The 26949-nt window shown below is 49.6% G+C and overlaps 1 protein-coding gene across 5 annotated transcripts in view; it reads left to right on the top strand.

Moving 5' to 3' along the window:
* Positions 1 to 26949, top strand: part of MYCBP2 (MYC binding protein 2) — a 1909483-nt gene that overhangs the window by 695765 nt on the left and 1186769 nt on the right. For all 5 annotated transcript variants that reach the window (XM_078657470.1, XM_078657469.1, XM_078657471.1 and 2 more), the window contains 2 exons: positions 18415 to 18546; positions 19179 to 19357. In XM_078657470.1, coding sequence (XP_078513596.1) covers positions 18415 to 18546; positions 19179 to 19357 — 311 coding nt within the window. The remainder of the gene's footprint in view (positions 1 to 18414; positions 18547 to 19178; positions 19358 to 26949) is intronic.

Here is a 26949-nt window from a genome sequence, read left to right as displayed (position 1 = left end):
CCCTCCTTCAGTTGAAGATGCTTGACTTACTGACCTGGGGTAGCTAGTAGCTAGTGGCCTGCAGTCCTCTCCAGCTTCAGATTTGCTTTTCCCTCCAGGCATTGCAACGGAGGACAGTTCTTCTTTATCAGAGGTTTTAAGAAGGGTGGCTGCCATTCTGACCTGCCACTTCCCTTCGGTGCAGTCATCCACAGATTCCATGATGCTCCCTGCCTTTACGACACCCTACCACTAAAGGGCTGGTAGTACAGGCTGCTACTGCGTCAGCAGACCTTAATGCCCTTCTGTTAGTTCCCCCTGGCAAGGACTCCAGGTAGTTGGATAGTTGTGGTTGGAGTCTCTTTTCTTCTGCTAGTGCGGCCTTGTGATCTTTAAACACTACCAGTGTTTAGGTAGAATGTCTCGTGCCCTATGGGACGCTGTAGCACAGTGTCTGCCCTCCCTGCTGAAGGAAGACGTGCATGTGCTCCTTCAGTTCATGCAGTATGGCTGAGAAGCTGTCAAATGTACCATTACATGCAGTATATTTATCTTAGTGCAGTAGGTCTATCCTGCCACTAGTTTTAGTATTGCCCTACAGTTATGTGATGCATGAACTTCTGTCTTTGGTTGTTTGGGGTCCTGATGAACTTTCATACTTTGGGAGTTCCAGCATTCCGGGTCAGGCACTGCTCATATGGTGCTTGTGTTTTCCTTATTCTATTGTTGCCACATGGTCCTGGTTGTACCATCACAATGCATTTTGTGTTCCCTTTTCTTCTTGGGAGTTGTATGACTCTATGCGTAACTATTCTTGCCTCCCTTTTATTGTGGTTTTTTTTTTCCATCTATGAGGCGTTTTTCTTCACTATGATGGTGTTTGTAGCCATTGTAGCCATTGTTCTGTCAGGAGTAGAGGTGCTCACCTTCCGGTTTTTACCACTTGTTGCCTCTTCTTCTTTTCTCATTCAAGTTCCTGTTTCTCGGGGAACAGATCCCTTCTTTACATGCCTCGTCTGGCAAGTTGTTGGGACTTGCATTACCACTTTGGTTCTTATATAAGGGGGTGAGGATGAGGATGTGTGTGGGGGTGGGTGTGCGTGGGTGTTTATGTACCCATATATTTGTGTGTGTGTGTGTGTGTGTGTGTGTGTGTATATATATATATATATATGTGTATATATATATATATATATATATATATGTATGTATGTATAATATTCACACACACACATATGTCTCTTACTTTACTTACAAATTTGTTTGCTACGAAATTCACCTTGTCTTTCCACCTTCGGTTTGGAGACCTTTTATTACATCTGTGGATGCTTTTATTTGTAGCTTTTGAAGTCTGGTATGCCTGCGTTTTAAGTTAGACACCACATTGTGCTCTTAGGATGCCTTTCGTTTGGACCCCTTCTTACTCTTATGCTACCTTGTTTTATGGTGGTTTTCATGTGCCTTTCTTCAGCCTTTGGTGGGAATGAGTTTGTTTTTCTTTGTACTGTACTTCTCCATGCCTCTGTTACCACATCAGTACTTTGTACCATTCTTTTCTGTCACTGTTACATATAATTTATTTCTCTGTTGTGGGGGCGTAAGCATACTCCTATTCTCTATCCTTTCCATGTAGATACACGTATATATCTAGGTCCTATATGTGTATCTAATGATATTGTATGTCTAAATTGCTCAGTGGCTTTTTAGAGATTCTGCGATCCATGGAACCTGTTAAATTTTCTAGATTAGTTCTACGACACGTATGGCCTTGTTAGGTCACTTATTGGCGTTTTTTCTTGTCATGCATATTATTTCCTAACATTGTTAGTGTTATTTTATCTATCCTATTTTTCGGCGCACAGTAGTTGTCACATTATATGCGTGGGTCAGATGCCGTTGGGGTTGAAACTCTTGTTTCTCCTGTTGCATTCCTTGGGCAGTGACGTGTCTGGTTAACTGGCGTTCTGCTCCCATGGTTTTCAGTGTACGAATCTAATGAGCCTGGTCCCTTATGCCGGATTTATAGGGCGGAGTTTGATATTTTCCTCAGCAACTGTTTTTTTTCGGTCTCCTTATCTTCTGGATCAGGTTTATTTCACTACTGTATTGTTTCTTTTTTATAGTCCCAGTTTGCAGTTTCTGCTCCGGGATGGTATGGCTTGGGTATCTGATTCTAAGTAAGGAATCTGCGGCTATATTACGCTGTATCTAGTAGCGACAGGATCTAATTGTAGATTCCTTACGCCCCTCCTAACCTCTCCACACTGCAAACTATTTTCTTTCTTTTATATTGAACCAGATATTCCTACGTGCAGATATCCTTGTTGTGTTGCAGGTTCTTCCTGATTCATATCTGGATAGGCTCCCGTCTTCTAAGGTTGTATTCTTGTAGGTTATTTGTATCTCATTGGAGGATGATAGGACATTGCTGTTCCTGCGTTCTGCCCTAGGTCTTCTTCCGCCTCTTGCATTTGTTGGCAGTTTCCTATTGAAATTTATATTCAGTAGGCATGTGACACATGCTGTCTATGAACTTGGCACACTGTTCCAATAGGCAGTTTCTATCTATGGCTCAACATTTCGAGCGCGGACATTAGTCACAGAAGAAACTGACATCAGTGCTTCGGAGAAGAAGTTATATGGACTCTGCTGACGTCACCTCCAGAGGATGACGTCACTGCAAATTTGTGCAATGTTCTCTGCTGGTGCGCAGGCTTACTGTTCGGGATTTTTTTTTTTCGGATCCAGTCTGGCTTCTAGGGAGGATTCGAAGTAAGGAATCCGCTGCTAGATTTTGTCTCTACCATCTACAGGGTTACCGAAGGTAAGTAACTTGTTCATCTAATCCATGGAAGTATATTATCACTTTTTCCACATTTCTGTAAGACGACAAAGTTGTTTTCCTTAACCTCATGGTAACCATGTTGAAAAGGAAACGTAATTCTGTTCCGATAATGCCTTCTTGTGCTGGATCAACATAATTTGACAGGAACTCCACTTGTCTCGGGTTGTGGAATACTGATTCAAAACTTACTTGTAGTCTGAATTAATGAAGATTTTAATTTCTCCAGAAAACTGTGCTTAGCCCTACACTGTAGCTGTGGTCGAGTGTCTCACTTTTTTACAATTATGTTCCTGGGAGACCAATTAGGGATGAAGGGGCACCCTCCACTCCACCCAAAAGTGACCTAAGAACATGCTTTAAACCAGGAGTAGAAAATGTTAACTGGAGCTACTCTCCCCAACTATAGATTTTGTCATCTAATTTAAATTATTACATTGCCTGTATCGCACCCCAATACAGCTCTCAGAATGGGGCTGGTCCCGGACCCCCGCTGTCTGCGCAGCAACTGTACTCTGCTACCTTTATTCACCTCGCCTGGCATTGACTGAGGGTGGTATATCTCTGGAAGGAGGTCTACGGGATCATTCATGCGTTCACCGGCCACTCACTCCCTCTAATCCTCCTGGTGGGTCTGCTGGGATACGTGAAAGATACACCCAGCATTCACCACCGTCTCACTTCTCTGTTACTCCTGTTGGCTAAGCGTAGGGTGGTCAGGGACCAAAACCTTTATTTGAAAGCAAAAAGGATAAGAAATACGAGGCTTTCTTAACCAATAGGCTGCATTGAAAGAGTAAGCGTATAAATAACTGCTGCTGTGCCTTTAAGAACTTCACAGTGCACTCTGTATCCTATCATGCTTCACAGGTAACAGGTCAGTTAATTTTTCTGGCTCCTTCTGCTACAATCCTGGAGAACTTCTTTTTTTGAAAAAAAAGTCAGGAAAATCTCATTAGATTTTGAGGAAAAGCTTTTTATTTGGTAGTTGCCAGTACCTGCTCTACTGACAGCCTGTTTTCTGTCAAAAATGTCTTTATTGTTTTTGAAGTGTCCGGACTGTAGCAAGAAGACCTAGACTGATCCCCATGCAATCTGTATTCTTTACCTCCCAGAGTCCGACTGTCCTGTCTCCCATCCTCATTGCCAGAAGCTATCCCGGCAAGAGGATCATCCATAAAAGGCCTTGGGGAGTGTTCCTCCTCCAAAGAGCCCTCCTCTCATCCTAAAGAACACCAGAGAGGCAGATGCAGAGAAAAACGTCATGGATCAAGGTCCCTGTTGATGTTTAGAGGTAGGATGTTGAAAAGAGTCCCGGTTTGCTCTGTCGAACACGCCGCTGAAAGCAGGAGTGGGGCATCGCTCGCCCTCTGTTTTCTCCTGATACTGAAGGCTGCATCACTGGAGTAGTGCCTTTCTTAACTCCACCAGATAAAGGAGAGTAAACAGATGGATGTGCTGAACCTCTACATCCTTTGTGAAGGTAGCAAGTTCCTCGGCGCTCCTTAGTCGCTACAACAGATCCCTCTGGTATTCACTATCAAGGTTTACTGACAAGCTGCCGAAGGAAGACAGATGGGTCTTCCTGGAGGTTTTTAATGAGGATGGCCTGGTCCCCAACAAGATCATAAGCGCAGCTGCAGATGCGTCAGCCTTGGCAGCAAATGGATTTGCACATGGTGTATGTGCAAGACGGTCTTCCTGGCTACGCCTCACAGGACTGAAACCTAAGGCGCAACACTGCATCTTAAACCTCCTGTTTTCTAGTAACCCCTTCATCCTTTCTGATGCAGATGAAGAGATGTGTCGAATGAAGACCGAGCTGGACACTCTGAAAGCAGTGGGCCTTGAGAAGAATGGCTATTCCATGCGCTTCAAGGCCCCTCCTCCAGCTGCACCCCAGCAAAAACATCCAGATACCAACTACCTCTTTTGCAATCAGAAGTCACCACCTTGGTGCAAAAAGAGGCAATAGAAGATGTTTCTCGTCATCAAAGGGGTTGAGAATGTATTCCTGCTACTTTCTGGTGTGAAAGTAAGGCCTGAAACAGGAGTTAATGCCCCTACCCTAAGTTCATGACATAAGAGAGCTGAACAAATGCATACACCAAGAAATGTTCTGAATGCTGGCTCTTCACCTAATATATCCATAGCTTCAGCAAGGAGATTGGATGTGTGTGGTCGATCTTAAAAATGGTCTTTCATGCCAGCCGTGAGTTGAGGTCCAGCTTCTCAAACTGTTGAGTGGATGTTTTATTGTATTCTCTTATTGGGCCAACTATCATGGTCACGACCAGCGCTTTGTGGTTAGAGTAGTAGATTTGCAGCAGACATAGAAACTCTTTGTTGAACGCATCTGTTTAGCCTGTCCACGTTTACATGCTGTAGTTAAAAGTATTTTTTCTGGCCCTAAAATCCTTCCTTTCAGTGCATTAGTGTTGATTGGCCCCAAACCCTTCTTCCTTTGAAAGAGAGGGAGGTCATTTGCTCCCAGCAACTTTGCTGGCTAGAAAAATGAATGTAGTATTGAGCCATTATCCATTGCATGATGCATCTATCTGCCACATTCTGGGCTTCAACAAGAAGAGTAGACCGATTAAACTAGTGTATCTACTAGTAGAAAATCTGTTGAGGTGTACCAGACTCAGTCTGCAAGGCCAGTGGACACCCAGCCCTCAAACCATTTGGTCCCCACCAAAAATCCAGGAGCAAAATGATTTTCTCTTGAAAGGGGAGTGAGCGTGGTTTCCTATGGGGGCTGTCCAATATTTTACAAGAAAGTTCATTTATGCCTGTGCTACAAAACATTGGGAACAGCCCCGAAAGTATTGTCAGTGTGTTGGCCACCATGTGGCTTAAATATCTTACTCTAATGGCGCACATCAGCCTTCTTCTATTTATTGTGGGCATTAAAGAGGTGAGTCTGCACCCATCCCCACTGTCACATGGTTTGAATACCTGGTTGATTCTTGGAGAGCTAGCCTTTGTCTTTCTCTGAGTCTTTCTAAATAACTCACTCAGGCAACTGCACAACACAGGAGCTAGCAGACAGTACTTTGTTTTTTGTGTGTGCTAAGAAAAGATTCCTTTCATTGCCTTTGTGGGTGATGTGCATCGAGATAGGTTTATGAAACTGGGTTTTTGTTGTAGTATTCCACCTGGTATTTGATGCAACTTTGAATGAAGTGCATCGGGTTCCTGCTAATAGGGTCCCCACGGCCAGTTTTCGTTTCCCTAAACAATGTAACTGGTCATTTGATCCCCAATTGGCACGGTCTTTAGCACCTCTGAAAACCCCTAGTAATGGTACCCCTGGTACCTAGGGCATAGGTACTAAAGAGGGCCCCTACAATTTGCAGCATATCTTGTGCTTCTAAGGGACCCAGCACCAAACTCCTAGAGACTGCCACTGAAGACTGTGTGGCAAGGTGTTCTAAAAGTGAAAACAAAACATAGCACACACCTGTGTGCAGGGGCGGCTCCTCCGCTATGATGGAGGAGTGTCACCCCACTGCAGTGTGAAGAAGAGAAACCTAAAATTATAATAACAATAAGTTATTATCCTTTTATGCTTCGTGACGTGGCCTGCTGCTTGGCGGGCGGGCGGGTGGCGGCGCTGCTCTGCTCACTGAACAGGGCAGGGAAGGAGTGGGGTGCCCACTCCTAAGTGCGCAAAGACTGGTCGGCGTTCTTGGGCCCCCCATAGCAGTCATGTGCACTTCCCTGTTCTCCACACAGTGTCACGGCACTCAGACCAATCACAACACTGCATTGCAGCTTTGTGATTGGCTTAGGGGGATTGGCTTAGGGGAGTGAGCCTGGCTGCCCACTTCCTGTTCCTGTAGTCAGAGACAGGAGAGCTGGAGCAGCGACGCGGGACTGGCCTCAAGGTAAGTTTATGGTTGTCCTCAGCCCCCCACGTGCAACATCCTGCTGCCCCCTGCCTTCCCGCAGCCACCCCTTGCGCCCCCCCCCACCCCTAAACAATGCGTGCCGCCGCTGCCTGTGTGCCATGTCCCTCATCACAGCATGTAATATTTGTAAGTCATCCCTACAGAAGGACTTACAGCCCTAAGGCAGGGTGCATTATGTTAAATGTGATAATATAGCATGAGCAGAATACCCCTCTGCTGGTCAGCTCTATTACTGACAGTACAAGTGATTAGGGAAGCCATCTTAAGGTATGTCCTGGGCACTGATCAAAACGAGTTTTCCTGCTACATAATGGCTTCACTGAAACATATGTTTGGTATCAAACACCTCATATTAATTAACTCATACTGATTCCAGTGATGAATTTAATAATACCTGCACCTAGAGGGTACCTTAGAGGAACCCCCTGAACCCTACTAGCCCTCCAGTGTGCTGACTGACTGGTCCAGTCCAGCCTGCCACCACAAATGATTCTCTGATCCCTTAAGAGGTATGCTCTCAGAGGTAAGACAGAATGCCTGCTCTGGAGGGAGGTGTTTGCACCTCCTCCTCCAGGAAGGCTAGTAAATCAGCATATCAAGGCAGGAGGCTTCAAAGTCCTCTGCTGCCTTTGATATGTGACTCAAGGCTTCCCCAGACAGGGGAAATGATACCCCCTAACCAGGGCCCAGTTAGCACTGGGACAGACTGGAAAAATAGCTATGCAGGAGGAGTGTTGCACTGCCAGGCTGGACCCACCGCTAGGGTGGGCAGCCTGAAGTGAACACAAAGAGAGGAATCATTGTGTGTGTGGTGGAAATAGAAATTCTGGGACAGGATGATGCCCAATCCCCAAAGGAAGTAGTCATTTAGCGGGTGTAGTGACTCCAAGGGTAAGTAGACCACTCTCCTTAACGCCCCTAAATTGAGAATTTAGGGGACCCTCTGATACCAGGACTTCAGATTACAACAGACATAAAGAAGTGGACAAAGAAGGGCTGGCCCGAGAACAGAGGAGCAACTTCTGACCTGGCACCAACTCTGCTGGTCTGCATGCTGCACTCGACCCTCGTGGAGAACCTAACTAGTCCTGCTGTGTGCAGACTCCAAGAAAACCAGAGGGCTACAAGTGCTTCTCCAATCGCCAGAGGAACTCTCTTGGAGTAGAGGATCTGCCCCTGCAGTCGCAGGACCCAAAGAAGTAAGGTCCGGTTCACCGTCTTACCACGGCTCCCGATACTGCAGCTTCCCAGGAAGAGGTTGCTGTGCTGCTACAGTTCAGATCTGTCCCCCCTCCAAATGTGGGTACCCCAGGACTGACCAAAGCCATACAACATCAATAGTTGGGGTACGGGAACCCTTGCAGCAACAAAGGCTTGTTGTGTCCACACCGGACACCAACACTGAAGAAGACCAACCTGCATGTCGAGGGAGTTCAAGGACAGCGAGTCCTACATAGAGAGTGGCCCAGCTGTCCTGTTTGCCCCGTACTGCAAAACAGAGACAAAAAGTGAGCCTCCGACTGCTGCCACCGACACCTTAAAGTGCCTCTGCACCTGCGCCCCACAGCCTTATTTCGAGGGACGTGACTGTGTCCACGGGATCCTGAGACTCACAAGAGCTGAACCCATCCTTTGGTCTGGCTAGGCTGGACTACTAGTCGCTACCTGTAGCCTCTTTCTAATGGCCCTTTCAACTGTGAATGACTAGCACCGAACTCAAAACTAAAGACATCACTGCACCTTAACCCCACAGTGTGAGGAGAAGTGGACCAATCGTGTCCCTTCCTCCCACAGCATCTAAAGGGTTGAGCCCCCCTGTGGCTTACCCCTGGACTGGCGCGTAGTCCCAGCTTGCAGCCTCTTCCTGGCCAGACCGTTCCCAATTGAAGTGAATGTGGCACCCAACAAAAAAAAAACATAATACACCTCTGCATCTGGATGCCCCAGAGCCTCCCTAGGTGACCTGTTGATATGGCATTGGACCTTGCCCCATACTCACCTTAAGCCCATGAGAACAGTCCTGTAAGTCACTGATAAGTGCCTGAATGCAGTACATGTTTTTCTCCCATAGGATAACATTACCGCTCCAGATATTGCACTCTTAACTTTTGAAACCTGTGTAAATTCATAAATTGAAAAGTACTTAACTGATTCCGATGATATTAGTATCTACATTCATATTCAAATCTGTTAATTTTTGTAAATTGGTGTTAGATTCTTTTTTTTACTGTCTCACTGCCATTGTGTGTGCAATAAATGCTTAGCACCACCGTCTCGCCCACACCACCACAAAATAACATAACATGTGTATTTTTAAAGCGCACGTATCACCCAAGCTAAGGTCTCAAGACGCTGAATAACAGATGTTTGTTACCCAACTCAATGGTACTCATTTTATCGACCTCAGATGGATGAAAGGCTGAGTGGACCCGCCGGTATTTTAACCTCTGACCATGAGGTCGAACACAGGCCCCCTACAGTGGCTGCGATAGTCCACTAAGCCACCAGGCCCGGCTCGACAAAAGAGAGCATTTAGGTTATCATTTGTCTCTCTTTCATGCAACTGGGGTTTGCCTGGACTCTATATACAGTGTAACTCATTTTGGTCCACCACATAAAGAGCCTGCTTCCTATCGTAGTCACTGTTATGATGTAACAGACAGCCACTTGGGCATACAGAACCCCGGTGAGTTTTTTTTATTACTAACAGAACTTGCTGTTAGCCAGTTTGAGGCACAGGTTATTTGGGACTCCTAACAACTGAGGTGAAAAATTTCTCTTGGAAGACCTTATTCTTCGCTGTCATAACTATGGCCAGGGGTTGTGCCTCCAGCACGTATTCTGTCCAGTGAAAAAGTAGTTCTGAGGACTCATGCGGTTTTTTCTTCTAGTTGTCAGAGTTTCAACTGTACAATGCCTTTTTTCTTACTACATTTTGTTTTTGACTATGTGCCTTCGATGCTGTGTGAAGTTGCCCAACTTCAGTATGTGGCAGATTCTCATTTCAGTGTCTGAGCACACTCCACTAATTGAGGCAGTATCACTGGCATGCTCTGGAAAATCACTTGTCCGGAAAATAGATATGGTTCCTATGTGGGCTACCTGCATTTAAATATGATCAAGAATGATAGTTTAATTTCCAGTCAACAAAAACGTTAGCCATGCATTTCCATTCTGATCCCATGTCTGCGATCTGTTATATGGCCAGTATTTAAAAAAAAAAATCCTTGAAAGCCCATCGAACTATTATTTGGCACAACATCTCAATAGCACAATATAAGTAAGTGCTGTCTTTTCACATTGCTATCCTCCACTTTGCAATTTTGTTTGAGTGTGTGCTGGGTTCCTGCTAACCAGGTCCCCAGCACCAGTGTTCTTTCCCTAAACTGTACGATTGTTCCACAATTGGCACAACTTCAGCCCCACTTTAAGTCCCTAGTAAATGCTATCCCTGGTACCTAGGGCATTGGGACTGAAGAGGGTCCATTAGGGCTGCAGCACAAGTTGTGCCACCCTAGGGACCCCTAACTAAGTTCATGTAGGCTGCTATTGCAGGCTGCTTGCCTTGGTGCTTACAAACCGAAGAGTCAATATGGCACACAGCTGAGTGTGCCATGCCTACAGACATAACATGAGATATAGGCAAGCCATCCCTATAGCAGCACTTAAAGTCCAAACGCAGGGTGCACTATATCCCATGCACGTACAAATCTGCCTGAGCAGGTATGACCCTGCAATGTCTTAAGTCTATTCTAAGACATTGTAAGTGACCAGGGAAGCCCTAACGAGTGCATGGGTGAGACAGTCATCATTACGAGTTCCCCAGCCCCATGGTGGTTATCGTACCAAACATCTTATCTTAATAAACCCGCACTGATGCCACTGTCGGATTTATCTGAAAGAAACAGGTTAGTATTAGATTCCTTACCTTAGAATATCTCCAGGCGTCAGACTGGATCCGGATATTTTTTGCGTAGCAGTACCCATGCGTGTCGGTAGGCGTCGTCCGCGGATCCGCGTCCGTTGTGGGCGCCGTGATGACGTCGTCGGAATATATAGACGCCGCCTCCGCGCGCTGACGTCAGTTCTTCTTTTTTCCACGCCAGCTAGCGCAGATCCGGAAGAAGTTGTACCCTAGTCACTTTTTGACTAACCTTTTAAGATCCTTTTTGATCTACTTTCGAAGTCTACTCGACTCCGACGGTGCCGGTAGGGATGCCCGGGTTCAAGCCCTGCGCCGACTGCAACCGACTGATGTCGGTTACTGACCCCCATCGCCGGTGCCTGCACTGTTTAGGCCTGGACCGTGACGACAAGTCCTGCTCCGACTGCCGGGCCCTGACGTCTAAAGCTAGATGGGAGCGGTCCTGTAAGCGACTCGAGCTTCGGCAGTCCGCCCCGCGTCGCTCAAGGTCCCGGTCCGAGAGGAGGTCGAGGGACCGGTCGCGGGGCCGGAGTCACCACTGTTCCGGGAGTCGTCATCGGTCTTCGGGCTCGAAGTCCTCAAGTAAGAGGCACAAGAAGTCGAAGAGGCACCATCGCTCTTTTGACCCCCCCCCCGACGCGGCCGGGGGTTGAGGCGACACTGCCCACGCGGCCTGCTCCATACCCGCCGGTCCCTGGGCAGGATGCGACGCCGGGGGAGATTGCAGACTTCCTCATGGCCATGAGGTCGCTCGCTCCTCCGTTGGGTTCCGCGGCGCCTTCGGGCCAAGCGGCTCCGACTGGGTCCCCACGCGGGCCGGGTGCTTCGGCCCCGGCACCGTCGGGTGCTTCGGCCCCGGCGCCGTCGGCCACTTTGGTCCTGACGCCGCAGGGCCCCACTGGGTCCGGTTCCGGATCCGGGTCGCAGCCGGTCGACCTCACGACCTCGCCGGCATCGGCCCCACGGGTGTCGCCCCCGGCGCCGTCCCAGGACGTCGTCGTCCCTGGTCCTGCCCTCGATTCAGGTCCGGTGCCGGAGAGGCGTCGCTCTCGACGCCGATGGGAGATTTTTATGACCCGACCCCAACTTTTGAGCCTGAGTACCAGGCGGTGGGTGACTAGGAGGATTGGGAGAGGTCTGAGGACCCTTTGGCACGTGAGTGTCAGTCTTCTGAGGACTGGACAGGAGAGCTTGGGGATGCCAGTGGTCTGGACACTTCGCCCGACACTGGTTTTGTCTCCCCTCCTAGCGTGGCTACGGAGGAGGGGGCTGCCTATAGCGTGGTGCTGATGAGGGCGGCCAAGGCCTTGGGCCTTGAGCTCCCCGTCGCGGCCGTGAGGACTCACCTCCTCACTGAGGTCCTTAAACCGCAGTCCAGCTCGGCCGAGCCTCTGTTGCCGTTTAATGAGGCCTTGTCAGACGTTCTTTTGGGCATTTGGTCCAGGCCCGCCACAGGGCAGCCTGTGGATAGGATCGTGGCCAGGCGCCACTGCCCTGCTCCGGGCGACCCCTGCTTTCTGTCTACCCACCCCACCCCTGAGAGCCTAGTTATCCAGGCCTCCAATTCCCAGACCGCATTTTCGTCGGCTCCCCCCAACCGGGAATCCAAGAGGTACGAGAATTACGAAAAGAAGGTATTCTCCTCCCTGAGTTTGGGATTGCGGTCAGTCAATACCGCGTGCCTCTTGGGCCGCTACACCCACTCTCTGTGGGACACGGTCGCGGCCGTGCTGCCAGAATGACCGGTGGAGGTCCGGGCTAAACTCGGCCAGGCCCTTGTGGAGGGCCGAGATGCGGCACGTTATTCCATCCGGTGTGGGCTGGACACTACCGCCTCTCTAGGCAGAGCGATGGCAATGACGGTGGCGATTCGTCATCACGCCTAGTTGAGGTCCGCCAATTTCTCGGCCGATGTCCCAAACACATTATGGACATGCCGTTCGATGGCCGTCGCCTCTTTGGCGACAAGGCAGACCATGCGCTTGAGCGCTTTAAGGACTCCAGGGCTACGGCCAACGGCTGCTTTTCGCCCCTTTCGTGGCCAAGGAAGGGGAGCCCCCACACGTGCCACCAGCCACGGGCCGCAAACTAACATTCAGCGCGGTGGCGAACGTGGAAATCGCCGTGGTGGCGGTCGGGGACAATGGCGAGGCCAGTCTACACCTGCCCCTGCAGCATCCGCCTCGAAACCCTCCTAGTACGAGCTTTCAGGCCCATGTGACGACAGTGGGGGGCAGGGTTCGCCATCACCACCTCCACTGGCGCACTGTCACATCGGACAGGAGGGTGCTGCAAATCGTCCGAAGGGGCTACTCCCTCCCCTTCGAGGCGACCCCTCCAGCCATGCCACCGCAGTACCACCGCGTGTCGGGGGATCATTTGCAACTTCTGCAAGAGGAAGTTACGGCCCTCTTGGCCAAGGGGGCCATCGAGCGCGTTCCTGGTCCAGAAGTAGGGTGTGGTTGTTACTCCCACTACTTTCTGGTACCCAAGAAGGGCAAAGGGGGCCTACGCCCTATCTTGGATCTGCGGAACGTCAACGGCTTCCTCCGGAAGGAGAATTTCAAAATGCTGACACTGGCTCAGGTCTTAGCTGAGCCAGGAGACTAGATGGTAGCGTTGGACTTGCAGGACGCTTATTTTCACATCCCCGTCCTGCCGGCCTACCGCCGTTACCTGCGGTTCACAGTAGCCCATGAGCACTTCCAGTTTACCGTGCTCCCCTTTGGCCTTACAAGCGCGCCTTGGGTGTTCCTCAAAGGTGATGGCGGTGGTTGCAGATCATCTGCGCAGGTTAGGGGTTTCAGTCTTCCCTTACCTCGACGACTGGTTGTTGAAGGCGGGCTCGCCCCAGACAGTCGTCAGCCACCTCCAGACTACGGCCGACCTCCTGCACCAGCTCTGGTTCTCCATCAACGTGCCGAAGTCACACCTGTGTCCCTCTCAGAAGCTCCTCTTCATCGGAGCGGTTCTGGACTCGGAGCAGTTTCGGGTTTATCCTCCTGAACAGCGGGTTCGGGATTTTCATGCTCTGATTCCGATCTTTCAGCCTTCATCCCGGGTCTCGGTCAGGTTGACGCTGCGGCTTCTGGGATTGATGGCCTCCTGCATCCTTCTGATGCATCATGCCCGGTGGCGGATGCGGGCTCTGCAGTGTGACCTGAAGTTTCAGTGGGCCCAGCATCAGGGCAACTTATCCGACCATGTCTTGATCTCGGAGGGCACTGCAAGACAGTTGCAGTGGTGGCTCACGGACCGCGATTGGGTCAGCGGCAGATCCCTTTCCCTACCCCAGCCGGAGCACGTAGTTGGGACGGACGCGTCCCTCCAGGGCTGGGGGGGCCACATGGGAGAGGCGGAGATCAGAGGCCCTGCTCCACATCAACCTTCTGGAGCTGCGGGCGATCCGACTTGCACTGAAGGCATTCCTCCCCTCTGTCCGGGGGAGTGTAGTGCAGGTGTTCACGGACAACACCACCACCATGTGGTACTGCAACAAACAAGGCGGGGTGGGGTCGTGGACCCTCTGCCAGGAGGCTCTGCGCCTCTGGCAGTGGCTGGAACATCAGGGCGTGACCCTGGTGGTTCAACACCTGGCAGGTTCTCTGAACGCCAGGGCGGATAAACTCAGCCGTCTGTGCATGATGGATCACGAATGGCGTCTGAACTCAGACGTGACACAAGGCCTCTTTCAGCAGTGGGGAGAGCCTTGGTTAGATCTATTCGCCACCGAAGAGAACGGGCAATGTCATCAGTTCTGCACGTTGGAATTTCCAAGGCGGCACTCGCTCGAAGACGCTTTTCGTCACGAGTGGAGCGGCTGTCTATTGTACGCCTTTCCGCCTATACCACTTCTGCCCAGAGTGCTGAAGAAGATCAAGCGCGACCGGGCCCAAGTCATCCTTGTGGCTCCGGACTGGGCACGACAATACTGGTATCCCGAGCTACTCAGCCTGTCAGTCAATCCTCCGATTCGTCTGCCTCTTCAGGAGGACCTTCTGTCGCAGCAGCAGAGGACGGTCCTCCACCCGAACCTGTCCAGTCTCCACCTCCATGCTTGGATATTGAGTGGCGACAGTTGAGGCCATTTGACTTGCCCCCTGAGGTCTGTAACGTAATTCTGGCAGCCAGGCGACCCTCCACAAAATCGGTATACGCCTGCAGGTGGAACAGATTTGTGGCATGGTGCACAGTAAAGGCTGTGGATCCCCTTTCTGCCCCTCTTTCTGAGGTTCTTCTCTTCCTTCTTTCTCTTGCCCAGGAGGGCTCTGCTCTGGGCACTATCAAGGGCTACCTTTCTGCCCTTTCCGCCTTCTTGAGGCTCCCTGATCAGCCTTCTTTGTTCAAGTCCCCGATTGTTAACAGATTCTTGAAGGGCATCACTCATATGTTTCCCCCTGTTCCTTTCGTGATGCCCCAGTGGGACTTGAATCTGGTCTTAACTTACCTGATGTGCGCTCCCTTTGAGCCGCTCCATAACTGTCCTCTTCGCCTTCTTACTCTGAAGACTGCTTTCTTGGTTGCCATCACCTCTGCCAGGAGAGTGAGTGAGCTCCAGGCTCTTTCCTTGAAGCCTCCTTTCCTTTCTGTCCATCCGGACAAGGTTGTTTTGCGGACAAGACCCTCTTTCCTGCCCAAGGTAGTCACAGCCTTCCACATTGGGCAGTCCATCACCTTGCCCACCTTCTTTCCGCCTCCGCATCCCTCTAAAGAGGAAGAGCGGCTCAATCGTCTGGACCCAAAACGTGCGCTGTCATTTTATCTAGACCGCACATGCCAGTTCCGGGCGGATGACCAACTCTTTGTTGGTTACGTGGGCGCGAAGAAGGGGCGGGCGGTGCACAAGCGGACCATCTCTCGGTGAGTCGTGTTGTGCATCAAGGCTTGCTACTCTTTGGCTAAAAAGGAGCCTCCTGTTGGGCTGAGGGCCCATTCCACTCGGGCCACGGCGGCTACTACTGCCCTGGGCCGGAGAGTCCCCTTGCAGGACAATTGTCAGGAAGCTACGTGGGCCTCCCTGCGCACGTTTGCGAGATACTACTGCCTGGACAGCCAAGTCCGGAGAGATTGCTTTTTCGGCCGTTCCGTTCTCCAGGACTTCCTGGTGTGATCATTGGTTCGCAGACCCACCACCGGGGTTGGTATTGCTGGGGTATCTATTCTAAGGTAAGGAATCTAATACTAACCTGTTTCTTTCAGATGCACAAGTTACTTACCTTCGGTAACGATATATCTGTAAGAAACAGTAGTTAGTATAAGATTCCTTACCGCCCCACCCATCCTCCCCGTTTTGCGAACCGATATCTAGGGTTAAGGTCATCCCTTTTCAGGGCCCTAGTTTAATGGCACCAGTGTTAGTTTTTAGCATGGCTCTGCGTTTCTGGCACGGAAAAGCTGTGTATAAGAACGGACGTCAGCGCACGGAGGCGGCGTCTATATACTCCGACGACGTCATCACGGCGCCCACGACGCCGACGACGGACGCGGAGCTGCGGACGACGCCTACCGACGCGCATGGGTACTACTACGCAAAAAAAATTCCGGATCCAGTCTGACGCCTGGGGATATTCTAAGGTAAGGAATCTAACACTAACTAATGTTTCTTACAGATATATTGTTACCGAAGGTAAGTAACTTGTGCATTAATAAAGAACAAAGAGCTGTCCTAGGAAAACCTGTTGACTGCTAGTGTGTTGGCTGACTAGTCTTGACCACACTGCTACCACTAGACAGGTTTCTGGCCTCCTGGGGTGTGAGCCTTCGCTTTCAGAGTATGAGACCAAAGCCTGCTCTGGGCAGAGGTGTTCACACCTTGTCCAAGCAGGAACTGCCTTCCAGGGCAGGAAACTTCAATGCTCATGCCTCCTTTGAAATGGGACCCAGGCCTTTCCAGATATTTGAAGATGCCAGTCCCCCTGTCTTGTCCCCACTTTTTGGCGGGAGGACAGACCGGATAATTAGTTAGATTACGAGGTGTGCCCATACCAAGCCACCCCGACCCCTAAAGGTGGGAAAGTTGATGCAGGTCCTACTTTTTAGAATCCTTCATGTTGTGTTGGAGAAATGTAGCCTATTAGGGTCAGGGTTATGCTCACTTCCCAGAGGAAGTGGTTATATAGAGGGTGTAGTAACCCTAAGGTAGGTAGGCCATTGGCTCAAAAGCTGTATTTTGAGTGGGCTGCGGTCATGTGAAAATCATTTAGGCTCTTTTATACCGCTATAGGAAAGGCTACTTAAGCATCCTTTCCCTGTCAGATATTTGCATGCACTGCTGCCAATAGCTCAGGACTCCCACATTATGGCCAATGTGCCTTTATTGGTTTACCCAAAACACAAATGAAATCTGCATTTTAATGCCTCGGTTTCCCCATCAACTTTCCTCAACCTGATCTATCTCAGCACCAGCTCCAGGATGATGCGCAGGTCATTTCTACAAAATGCTTGTCTGGTCAATGCAAGCTATCCCTGCTGCAAACCTCCTATTTGTTTGTTTCTTTATAATCGTATATCGCATTGGCAGTAGATGGCGATGGACACACAGATGAGTGAAGTACCTTTTAATACTATTAAAAAATACATTCTTTATATTATATTTTCAAATGGGATACAGAGACACTCACCATTTTGTGAGTGATAACACAACTTTTTACTATGGTTTTAAAAGGTTACTGCATGTATTAAACAATATTTCTGTACTAAAACGCATGCCATCTTTTCATAATATATCTTAATCTTGTTATATGTTGTTAATCACCCTGTCCCTCTTCCCGACGTGTACTGGACAAACCCAGCTACATTGTGCCGTAGCTAATTTTTCCCTCCTTTTTCCTTTTTTAAATAATCCCCCATCTTGTATTTCACAACCGTCCATCTAAGAGGGTATACAACGTTTACAACGCAATTTTTACAACGCACTACCATTACAACGAAACTTTTACAACACAAAATCTATTACAACGCATGTATTTACAACGCAGTCATTACAACGCATGACACTACAACGCACACTACTACAACGCATACCATTACAACGCAGTCATTACAACGCATACTATTACAACGCAAAACTTACCATCCAACACTTACCCTACTGTTGCACCCCCTGGAGTTAGAATAGTAATTTTAACCCCTACACTATCCAACACTTTCCCTACTGTTGCACCCCCTGGAGTTAGAATAGTAATTTTAACCCCTACACTATCCAACACTTACCTTATATGCAATGTAATGTAATGCGTTGTAATGGTATGCGTTGTAAATGTAGTATGCGTTGTAGTGGAATGCGTTGTAAAGGTAGTTTCTAAGAATTCGTTGTAATGGTATGCGTTGTAATGGTATGCGTTGTAATGGATGTTGCGGTGTAAAAAATGCGTTGTAATGGTATGCGTTGTAAAAGTGTGCGTTGTAACGTCATACATCCATCTAAGAGACATCTTAACTCATATTCTTAATCTTTCAATTCTCTGGTGTTCCCAGTGCCCAACCTTGCACCAGCACCACAGCTTTGCCTTGTTAAGGTAGCATGCTGGTGGTTAATAGTAATTGATAGGAAGGTATTCAGAGAGCAAGGAGAAATGAAAGATAAGAAGTAGTGCCAGGAGTGGATGCAACAGCCAGGTTTCTGCTGTAAATCCCAAAGTGCTGATGTTGGTAAATGCTAATAAGTTGCTACAAAACCAATTATTTATTTCTACATGTAGTGTCATGAACATTTGCAAAATAAAGACTTAAAAGGCATGACATTTTTACTTTAGAGTGAGCACTCTGGAGATTCAACTCATTCTCACCGCTGGACATCCTTGGAGTTAATTAAAGGAACCTACACAACTGATGATTCCCCCAGCGATATTGCTGAAATCCGCCTTGACAAAGCAGTGCCTTTAAAGGTAAATCAAAATACAATTTTTAACTCTAACTACTCAATCACACATTTGCAACATATTCTCTACACATCTTTTGTATATGTGTTTTCGTGCATATTTTGTACTAACTGGGGTATTTTTGGCTGCTCTTTACTCTTCAGAAACTGAAGTACAATTGTGTGCAGTTAGACAACTTTAACTTTGCAAGTCTATAAGAAAGTGCTTTTCTATTTAAAAATTGTACCAAATTGAAGCATACATATATAGTTTTCATGTTATACATTAAAGAGTTATTGTGCAAAAACTATACATATTTATTTTATATTTCGTTCCTAATTGGGGTGTTTTGGAGGCACTTATGCTACTTTGGAACTGCTTTTCCTACTTGTAGATTAATTTCTCAATTGAGAAGACAGGGATCTTTATACTTAGAATCTAGCAACCTTAACTGTAGGTTACCCTAGCAGAGGTAGTATCTTTCCAAGATCTCATGTTAGAAAAACTATTTCTGTCAAGCCAGTATTTCATTCTACTCACTTGCTCCAAATAGATCTACTAACATACAGTAAAATGCTTTGCTTTACCAATGCCTTTTTGCTGTGTGGTAATTAATGGCATTTTTAGCCTGCTTAAGTAGTTTCTTTTCTTCTTTCAAGGAAAATGTGAAGTATGCTGTCCGCTTGCGTAATTATGGAAGCCGCACTGCAAATGGGGATGGAGGAATGACCACTGTCCAGTGTCCAGATGCGGTCACATTTACATTCAGCACTTGTAGTCTGAGCAGCAATGGCACAAACCAAACACGGGGTCAAATCCCTCAGATCATTTATTACAGGTAAGCATGGGACAACTTTCTCCTAACCATGCTCTACAATGTAACTAACCTAGCAACCAAGTGCATGTCCTACTTGCCATATTTACCAACTCAGTGTTGTATTTTTTGAGGCACAATGTGTTTGTTTTGGGTGGATGTAAAATGGTGGATAGTTTATTATGGCATAACTGCTGTGCTCTTCTTTGGGCACATGGTAGTTTTTCTGTACCACTGTTGTACATATGATGGACAGTAAATGTTGAGGAAAGGAAATGTGAATGTTACACCTCATACAAGACTTTGTAGTCAAGGTTTTCAGTCACTCATGCAGTGGTAATTGATGATTTTAATGTTCCATTAGCAGTTATCCCCACCGCCACTGTGAATGAGATCAGAACGTGGCCTTTTGGGGGAAAACACATGCTAACAGCAGCCCCTGACTATGAATGGGCAGCCTCTGTTCTAGCAATCTAATCTGTGAACATCCTGTCCAACCTGCTCCTCGCAGAATTCACATCTCCAGCATTCATGTAGGGATTGTTCCCCCCTGCTAAGGTGATGGATGAGGCTCTGCTGTTTTCCCCAACAGGAATGGCTTTGGTGTTTAGGATTGTTGCACGACTCCAAGTCTTGCTAGGACTGCACCTTGATGAACTGCAAGGCGAATCCAGACCATGAAGCCAAACTCCGTCTCTGAGCCCTGAGAAAAGGTGCACAAGTACTGATTCTTGTCGAAGAAGAGGGCGTCGATCTGCATAATTTTGTATATGCTCCCAACTTTTAGACTTGCAGGTACCATCCATAGAAGTCCAAACTAACTTGACAGAGGTTTTGCATTCTGGTCAAGCTTCGACAGAGCCACTTTTACCTTATACTGAGGACCTCACAGAGGGACAAATGAGCACTGTTTCCAGACCTTGCTCTTGCCGGTCAGTAGATAGGCAAGATACTCAACACCACACTGTCCCAGATGACCCTGCCTTCCTCACTCAGCAACCCATGTCTGAGAGCTTAGTTGTCCAAGCATCAATAAGTAGAATGAAACCAAACATGTTTCCCCCAACTCGAAATGTATGTAGGCATTTGGGAAGAGGATATTTTCCTCAGCCTGTCTTCCTCTTCTGTGCTAGCTGTATGATTGGGTGAAAATTACATTTATTGTGGAACATAGTGAGCAAGATCTTGCCAGCAGCCTCTCATGAATTCTGGTCCAACTTAGAACAAATCATTCAGGATGGCCAAAATACGGCAAAGTATGTAATCCATTCAGGACTGGACACTACCAACTGCCTAGACAGGAGAGTCAGTAGAAGTGTGGTGTTTTAGCAACACGTGTGGATGAAATCCACTGGATTTTTGGAGTATGTCCAGGCATCATTAATATGCCATTTCACTGCTCACTTCTCATTGAAGTCAAAGCAGTTGTCACTGTAGTGCTTTAAAAATAGCAGGGCCTCAGCACAATGCCTCTGCTTTTGTGTGCCTGCCCAGCAGTATCCCCCAAAATTCCGTCATTTTTCAAGTTTTGAAAGGAGTATGTCTTACAATATCAAGGCAATAAACAACGTGGACAAGGCTCACCACCTCAGCAACAGACCCTTAGTCCTTTCGTGGCCAGGTCGGTGATCCAGCACACAATGTCCAGGCAAGCAGGGCAACGTACTGCCCGGTACTCTGACCCTTCCCCCTCAGCTTCCAAGCCTGTTATAGTTATTTATTTGCAGAGTTTTATATATAGCGCTGGCTAGACCAGGAGATATCAGCGAATTAAAAGTTACAAAAAAAATAAATTACATCAGTTACGGTAGCAAAAGTATAACATAGGAGAAAAAACAGTGATCAAACAATAATGAGTTATTAGTGCCCAGCATAGTTAAAAAACACATCCAATGGGGCATGGAAGGTAGAGGGGTAATGGTAAAAAGGGGTAAGGAATGCATATCAAGTCAGGCAGACCGGCAAGGGGGAAAGTACTTAAGGGGGACAAAATAGTCAAAGTGAAAGAACAAACAAACAGGCTGGGGACAAATAATCCAAAAAACATTGTGTGTCGGTGAAAGTATAGGAAGTGAGGGGTGTTGCAGACCTAAAAGGGGGGGGGGGGGTCGACTAGAGGAAAGTCAGAAGAGCAAAGGAGCCGACCAGCAGAAATGAGGATCGGTCGAAACCGCCAAGAAGGAGGACCCAGGTCACAGGAGCCGATAGCAATTATGTCAAAATGGTGGGATATACAAAAAAATATAATGCAAAAACCATAAGGTAACTGGCTCCACGCAGTGCAGGAAGGGGAAGCAGCCATAGGATCACGGAGGGAGGAGGCGGGGAAGGGAAGGAAACATAGTGGAGAGACGAGGAATTTTGCTCTCAGAGACAGCTTAAGTTATTAACTTGAAGGATGACAGAGCAATACATCAACAATTGGATTCTCCACATAGTCAACAGGGTTACGCTTTGTCATTCTTGTCTGACCCACTGCATATTCCATATACATCAGAGCAGCTTTAAGGGGACAGTTTGTCTATTCTGCAGCCGGAACTCCAGACTCTCTTCAAGAAAGCAGCCATAGAAATGCCTTGGGCATTAAAAATAGAGACTGAATGTTATTCTTGTTATTTGCTGTTGCTGAAGACTAATGGAGGCCTCATCCTATATTAACTACTCGTCCTCTTCCTTCTGTAAAATGAAAAATTGAGGCTGTTTATACTGGCCCAAGTTTTATCTGTTGTGAATCCAGGAGATTGGATTGTAGAGCTGGATCTGCAGAGTGATTATTTTCATAATCCTGGCCTGCAGTCCCACGGGCAATACCTGTGGCTCCAGCTGGGCCAAGTGCATTTTCAGATTTCAGTGGCCCCTTTTGGTCTCACCAGTGTCCCTCTGAAGTTAGTAAATGTGATGGCGGTGGTCGCACGAATCTTCTCAATTTGGTTATATCAGTCTTCCTCTGACTTGACTACTGGCTGTTGAAAGTGGGCTTGCCACAGTTGTTCGTAGGCCACCTCCAAACCTCTTTGGGGTTCTCACTCAACGTGCTAAAGTCACACCGGACCTGTTTGTAGAGGCTCTCGTCCATCATTGCCATTATGGATATGGTGCATGGGTGAGCCTTCTTTCCTGGGCAACAAGTCCAGGACATTCATACCAGGAGCCGATGTATCTGATAGAGACTACTAGCCGCAGATTCCTTAACGTAGAATTATCCCCAGGCGTGAGACTGGACCCAAAAAACTTTTTGCCATGGCATCCCTGCGCGCCGGTGGGACGGCACCACGTGAGTCCGCCCTGACATCGTACGCGTCCATGACGTCAGCGAGGATACAGAAGTCCCACCCCGGCGTGCCCATGTCAGGTTTTTTTCATTTCCGCGTGCAACGCGGATCCGGATTGTGTCCTGGCCTGTTTTCGGGCCTTCTATTCTTTACACGCTTTGCGTTAAGTGGAACAGTATGCGAATGCCTTTGGGCTTTAAGACGTGTACCTCCTGTGCGCGTCCCATGTCGGTGACGGACCCTCACCCAATTTGCATGTGGTGCCTGGATGAACACCTCGACTCGGAGAGCTGCGACGCCTTCCAGCACTTTAAGCCTAAGTCACGGCGGGAGCGCCGGATGAAGTTGCTATCGTCGCGCTTGTCCAGGTTGATGTCATTCCAGCGTGTCATTCCCCTACCTCGGAAGCAAGGAACCGCCGTTTTCGTCTGCGACATCGTCTTTCGCAGCGACCCTAAGGGTGTGGCTCGCTGGCTGGTAGGTCCTTTTGTTCGTCTCCGAGGCCTTGTCCTTCGGTCCTCCAGTGGGCGCCTCCTCCCCCCGGGACCTGCGCCCCCGCCTGTCTCCTTCCTACCTGCCGTTTCCCGGCACCGAGGCGACTACTGCCCAAATGGCAGCCTATGCAGAGGTGCTGCATTCTTCTTTGGCCCTTGCTCCACCTCCTGAGACGTCCGCGGATCCCTTGCCTCGCGCGGGGCCTTACGCGGAGTTGCTGGCGGCTCCGTACTTTCCAACTCCAGGTCGTAGGATGGTGGTGCCGTCTTGGTGCCGTCCTTTGGTGCTCCCCGCTGCGGCGCCTGGTGTCCATGCCTCGCCGCAAAACCCTACGGGGCTCCCTGTGGTGTTGCAGGAGACCGCCGTGACTCCGGGCTTGCCCCCGATTCTCGCTGCGTCCTCTGAGCAGGCAGTTGCCTCACCAGAGGCCGAGCCGGCGCCGTTTCGGCTCCAGGAGCCTTCCTCCCCGGCTCCGGTGGAGTCACGAGTGGAGGCAGGGGCCTTGGGGGTCTTCCCCGAGTCCCCCTCGGTCCTCGGCGCAGGTGGCTGCCCCGTCTGAGGCAGAGCCGGTGCATTTTTGGTGCTGCTCCCTCGCCGTTCTGGTGTCGATCCCGCCCCACCCTCGTGGAGAGCACGTGGTGGCAGGAGTCGGGCCGGCGCCACGAGTGCCCCCTCCGGCGCTGGTTGACGTCGATGGCGGACTCCACGGAGCCGCGCTGGCATCGGGGGCGGACTCCATGGAGCCGCACCGGCATCAGGTTCTGGAGTCGTCCCCTGAGGTCCCTTCTTCTCCAGAGTTTTGAAATCTGTTGGTGTGTTCCTCCCCGGAGACAGGGCGCCGTACTGTTGCCTTTTCACTAGCATCTTCCAGAGAGGGCTCCTCGACGCCCCCATGGCCTAAATCCTCAAACCCTTCTTTCCGTGGCTCACGGATGGTTTTCCCCCCGGCCCCTCTGCCTCCTGGGACTCCTCGGGTTCCCCATTCATCTGTGGACAGCCCCACTATCCTGGGGCTGGTCGCTTTCCCCTAGACAGGGGGACGGAAGGCCCAGCCTGCAGCCGTTGCCCAGCGGCGCCCTACGGAGGCTGGTGTTGCCTTTGTTTTGGCCATTTCCACAGCCACTGGTATTCTGCGGATGGGTGAACCTGTCAACTCTGTTTCCTGTGGACCACCTTTTGGAAGTTCTCCACCAGGGCTGTGGTGGACGGGAGTTGTTCCTTCCCTTTAAAGCGTCAATCCACAATTCTCTTATGGGGGCTACCTGCCACGGGTGATCCGGTGCCTCAGGCGCTTCGGCATCGCCACCGCCCTGCTCCGCATGATCCTGTCTGTCTTTCCTTCGACCCTTCTACTCAAGGCTCTTTTCTGCAGGATGCCTTTGCGTGTTTGCCTGTAGTGTTGGTTCCCCCGTCTCGGGAGGCCCGGTGGTTGTATTCATGGAGGCGTAATGCCTTCGCCTGTTACAATGCGGCCTTGCGGGCGCTTAACACTTTGTGTGTGTTGACCAGGGCTACTTCCAGTCTGTGGGACTCTGTTGAGTCTCTTCTTTCGCATGTCTCCCATGAGGGGGCCCGTGCTGCTTTGCTGCACTATGTGTTGGATGGTAGGGAGTTGGCCACGTTTATTCTCTGTGCGGGTTTGGATGTTGCCAATGCCCTCGGCCATGCTATGGCCACTTCTGTGATGCTGTTTTTCTTGAAAATATCAGGGAACGCTTGGTTGATCTACCCTTTGATGGGGTCCTTCTGTTTAACACTCATGCGGACCCGCCATTCAGCGTCTTCTTGCGGGACTCCTTCCTCCTCCTCAGTAGGTGGTTTTGTTGATCCTCCGGGCATTAGTGGAAGATAATATCCCACTGGCCCTGAAATCTGGTGTTGGGGCGACCGTTACACTTTCTGTGAGGAATATGTGCCCTCTGGGCCCTGGGTTGGTCTTCCTCTTCTGTTGGTTCAGTCCCCCTGTTGGTGGAGAGTGTTCTTTTTGGCTGCTTACTAAGCCTTCTGTGGTTTCTGCCGCAGGTTTTCTAATTTGTTCTCGGATACAGGATTTTCTTCCCTAAGAGTTGTTCCCATACTTCTTCGGTTGTGTCCTACCCTACGTCGGGTATTTATAGCTATTGTTTAGCCCTGTCTTATACTGGGATGGTGTGGACCCCCCCCCTTGCAGGTTCCCTGACCTTCCTGATGTCTCTGTATGCTGCTGGTGCATTTTCTTGGACAGCTGCGGCGTTGTGCTGCGGTATTTTTGCCCTTTGTCTGCCTTTTGGCCTGGTCCTCTGTCTGGTGTCCAGAAGGGGTATTTTCCTGCGTTGACGACTTGGTTCGTCTTCTTTCTTTGTTTCTCCTCTTGTTTTCCGGCTGGTTGCTTGCCGGCACCCCGCTGTGCCCGCCTGGACGTTGTGGTCTGGACGTTTAGTTTGGTGGCGCTGGTCGGCGTCCAGCTGCGCCCGCCGTTCGTTTTTTTCTGGTCCACGGTCAGGGGCCTTGGAGTGAGGCCTGGTGCCCCTGCTTCTGGTTTTTCTTGAGTCTTATGGGGCTATGTTTTTCTCTTCCACCTGCCTTCTTACTGAGGCGCTGTTCTGTCTGGCTTGTTGACGTCCAGCTGTGATGAGTTTGGCCGCCCTCTTTACTGGGTGTGTTCCTGGTGGAGGGCTCGTGCCCTCGTTTCTGCTCTTCTCCTTGGAGTCTCTGGGTTACTCTTCTTCCTCGGTACTCCCCTGCATTGCCTGTACTGGGGGCTTTCGGTGGAGGTCCCTGGTACATTGCCTGCTGGCATCCTTTCGCAATGCCTGGGGCTTCCGGGGGAGGTCCCTTGTACATTGGCTGCTGACCCCCCTTTCCTATGGCCTGTACCTGGGGCTTCTAATGGGAGGTCCCTAGTACATTGGGTGTTGGTCTCTTTTAATATTGCCTTTACCGGGGGCTTCTGTTGGAGGTCCCTGGTACATTGGCTGATGGTCTCTTTAGGTCGAGCCTGGCGTAAGCAGTGCGAAGCACTGCTGTTGTCAGCGAGGTCTATTGTTAGTGAATTGCCTTGGAAGTGGGACAGGAAATGGGCACGCGCAGAGCTTTTTGCAATTTGAGCTGGTGTATGCGCACGTACACCCACGCGCTGTGCTCATCTCCTGTCCTGCTTCTGAGGCAAGTCAGCCTCCTGCAGTAGAGAGCGCACACGCACGCGTTCGCTCGCTTGCACACACACACACACACACACACACTCACACACACACACACACACACACACCCCACCCCCCCACCCAGCCCCCCCAATCAGCACAACCATTAGACTAATGGAGATTCCCCCACTCACCCCATCTGCGGGGGGAACTCCCCCTCAGCAGCTGGCTGCGGTGCTTTTCCAGAGCACTCCAGCGCCTCTGCCAGCACGACGCGGGGCTCTCCCCTTAGGCATGGGAGCCCCGCAGTGCTATCCGCTGGTCTTCACCCGGGCCCCCTCCTGGGACCCGGGACTTCAGCTCCCGCACTTAGCTTTGGCGCCGGGGCTCCCTCTTCACAACGAAAGTTAGAAATGGCGCCCATGTGCGGGCAGCCCCCGCCGTCCCAGGTCTCCTCACAGCCCGGATACTAAGCTGCTTTCTGTTTCGCTTATCTCCCTGCTTCAGCTTGTTGTCAATAGTGGTCTTCCGTGCTCGCTGCGGTGGCTGCTGTCTCTTTTTTTAAAATGTATTTATTTAATGCGTTTTTATATAGCGCGGACTTTACCCGAAGGTGTCAGGACGCTTGTTTATTACAATTTTCCCACGCTGCCTGCATTGAACATAGGATTGCTGCCACCTTTTTTCATAGCCTCCATTTTAAGAACACTGAGAAAAACCGGATAAGGTG

Source organism: Lissotriton helveticus, chromosome 8 (assembly GCF_964261635.1).
Source record: "Lissotriton helveticus chromosome 8, aLisHel1.1, whole genome shotgun sequence".
NCBI lineage: Eukaryota > Metazoa > Chordata > Amphibia > Caudata > Salamandridae > Lissotriton > Lissotriton helveticus.
Note: the sequence above shows the minus strand (reverse complement) of the source record. Positions and strands in the feature narration are given on the sequence as shown.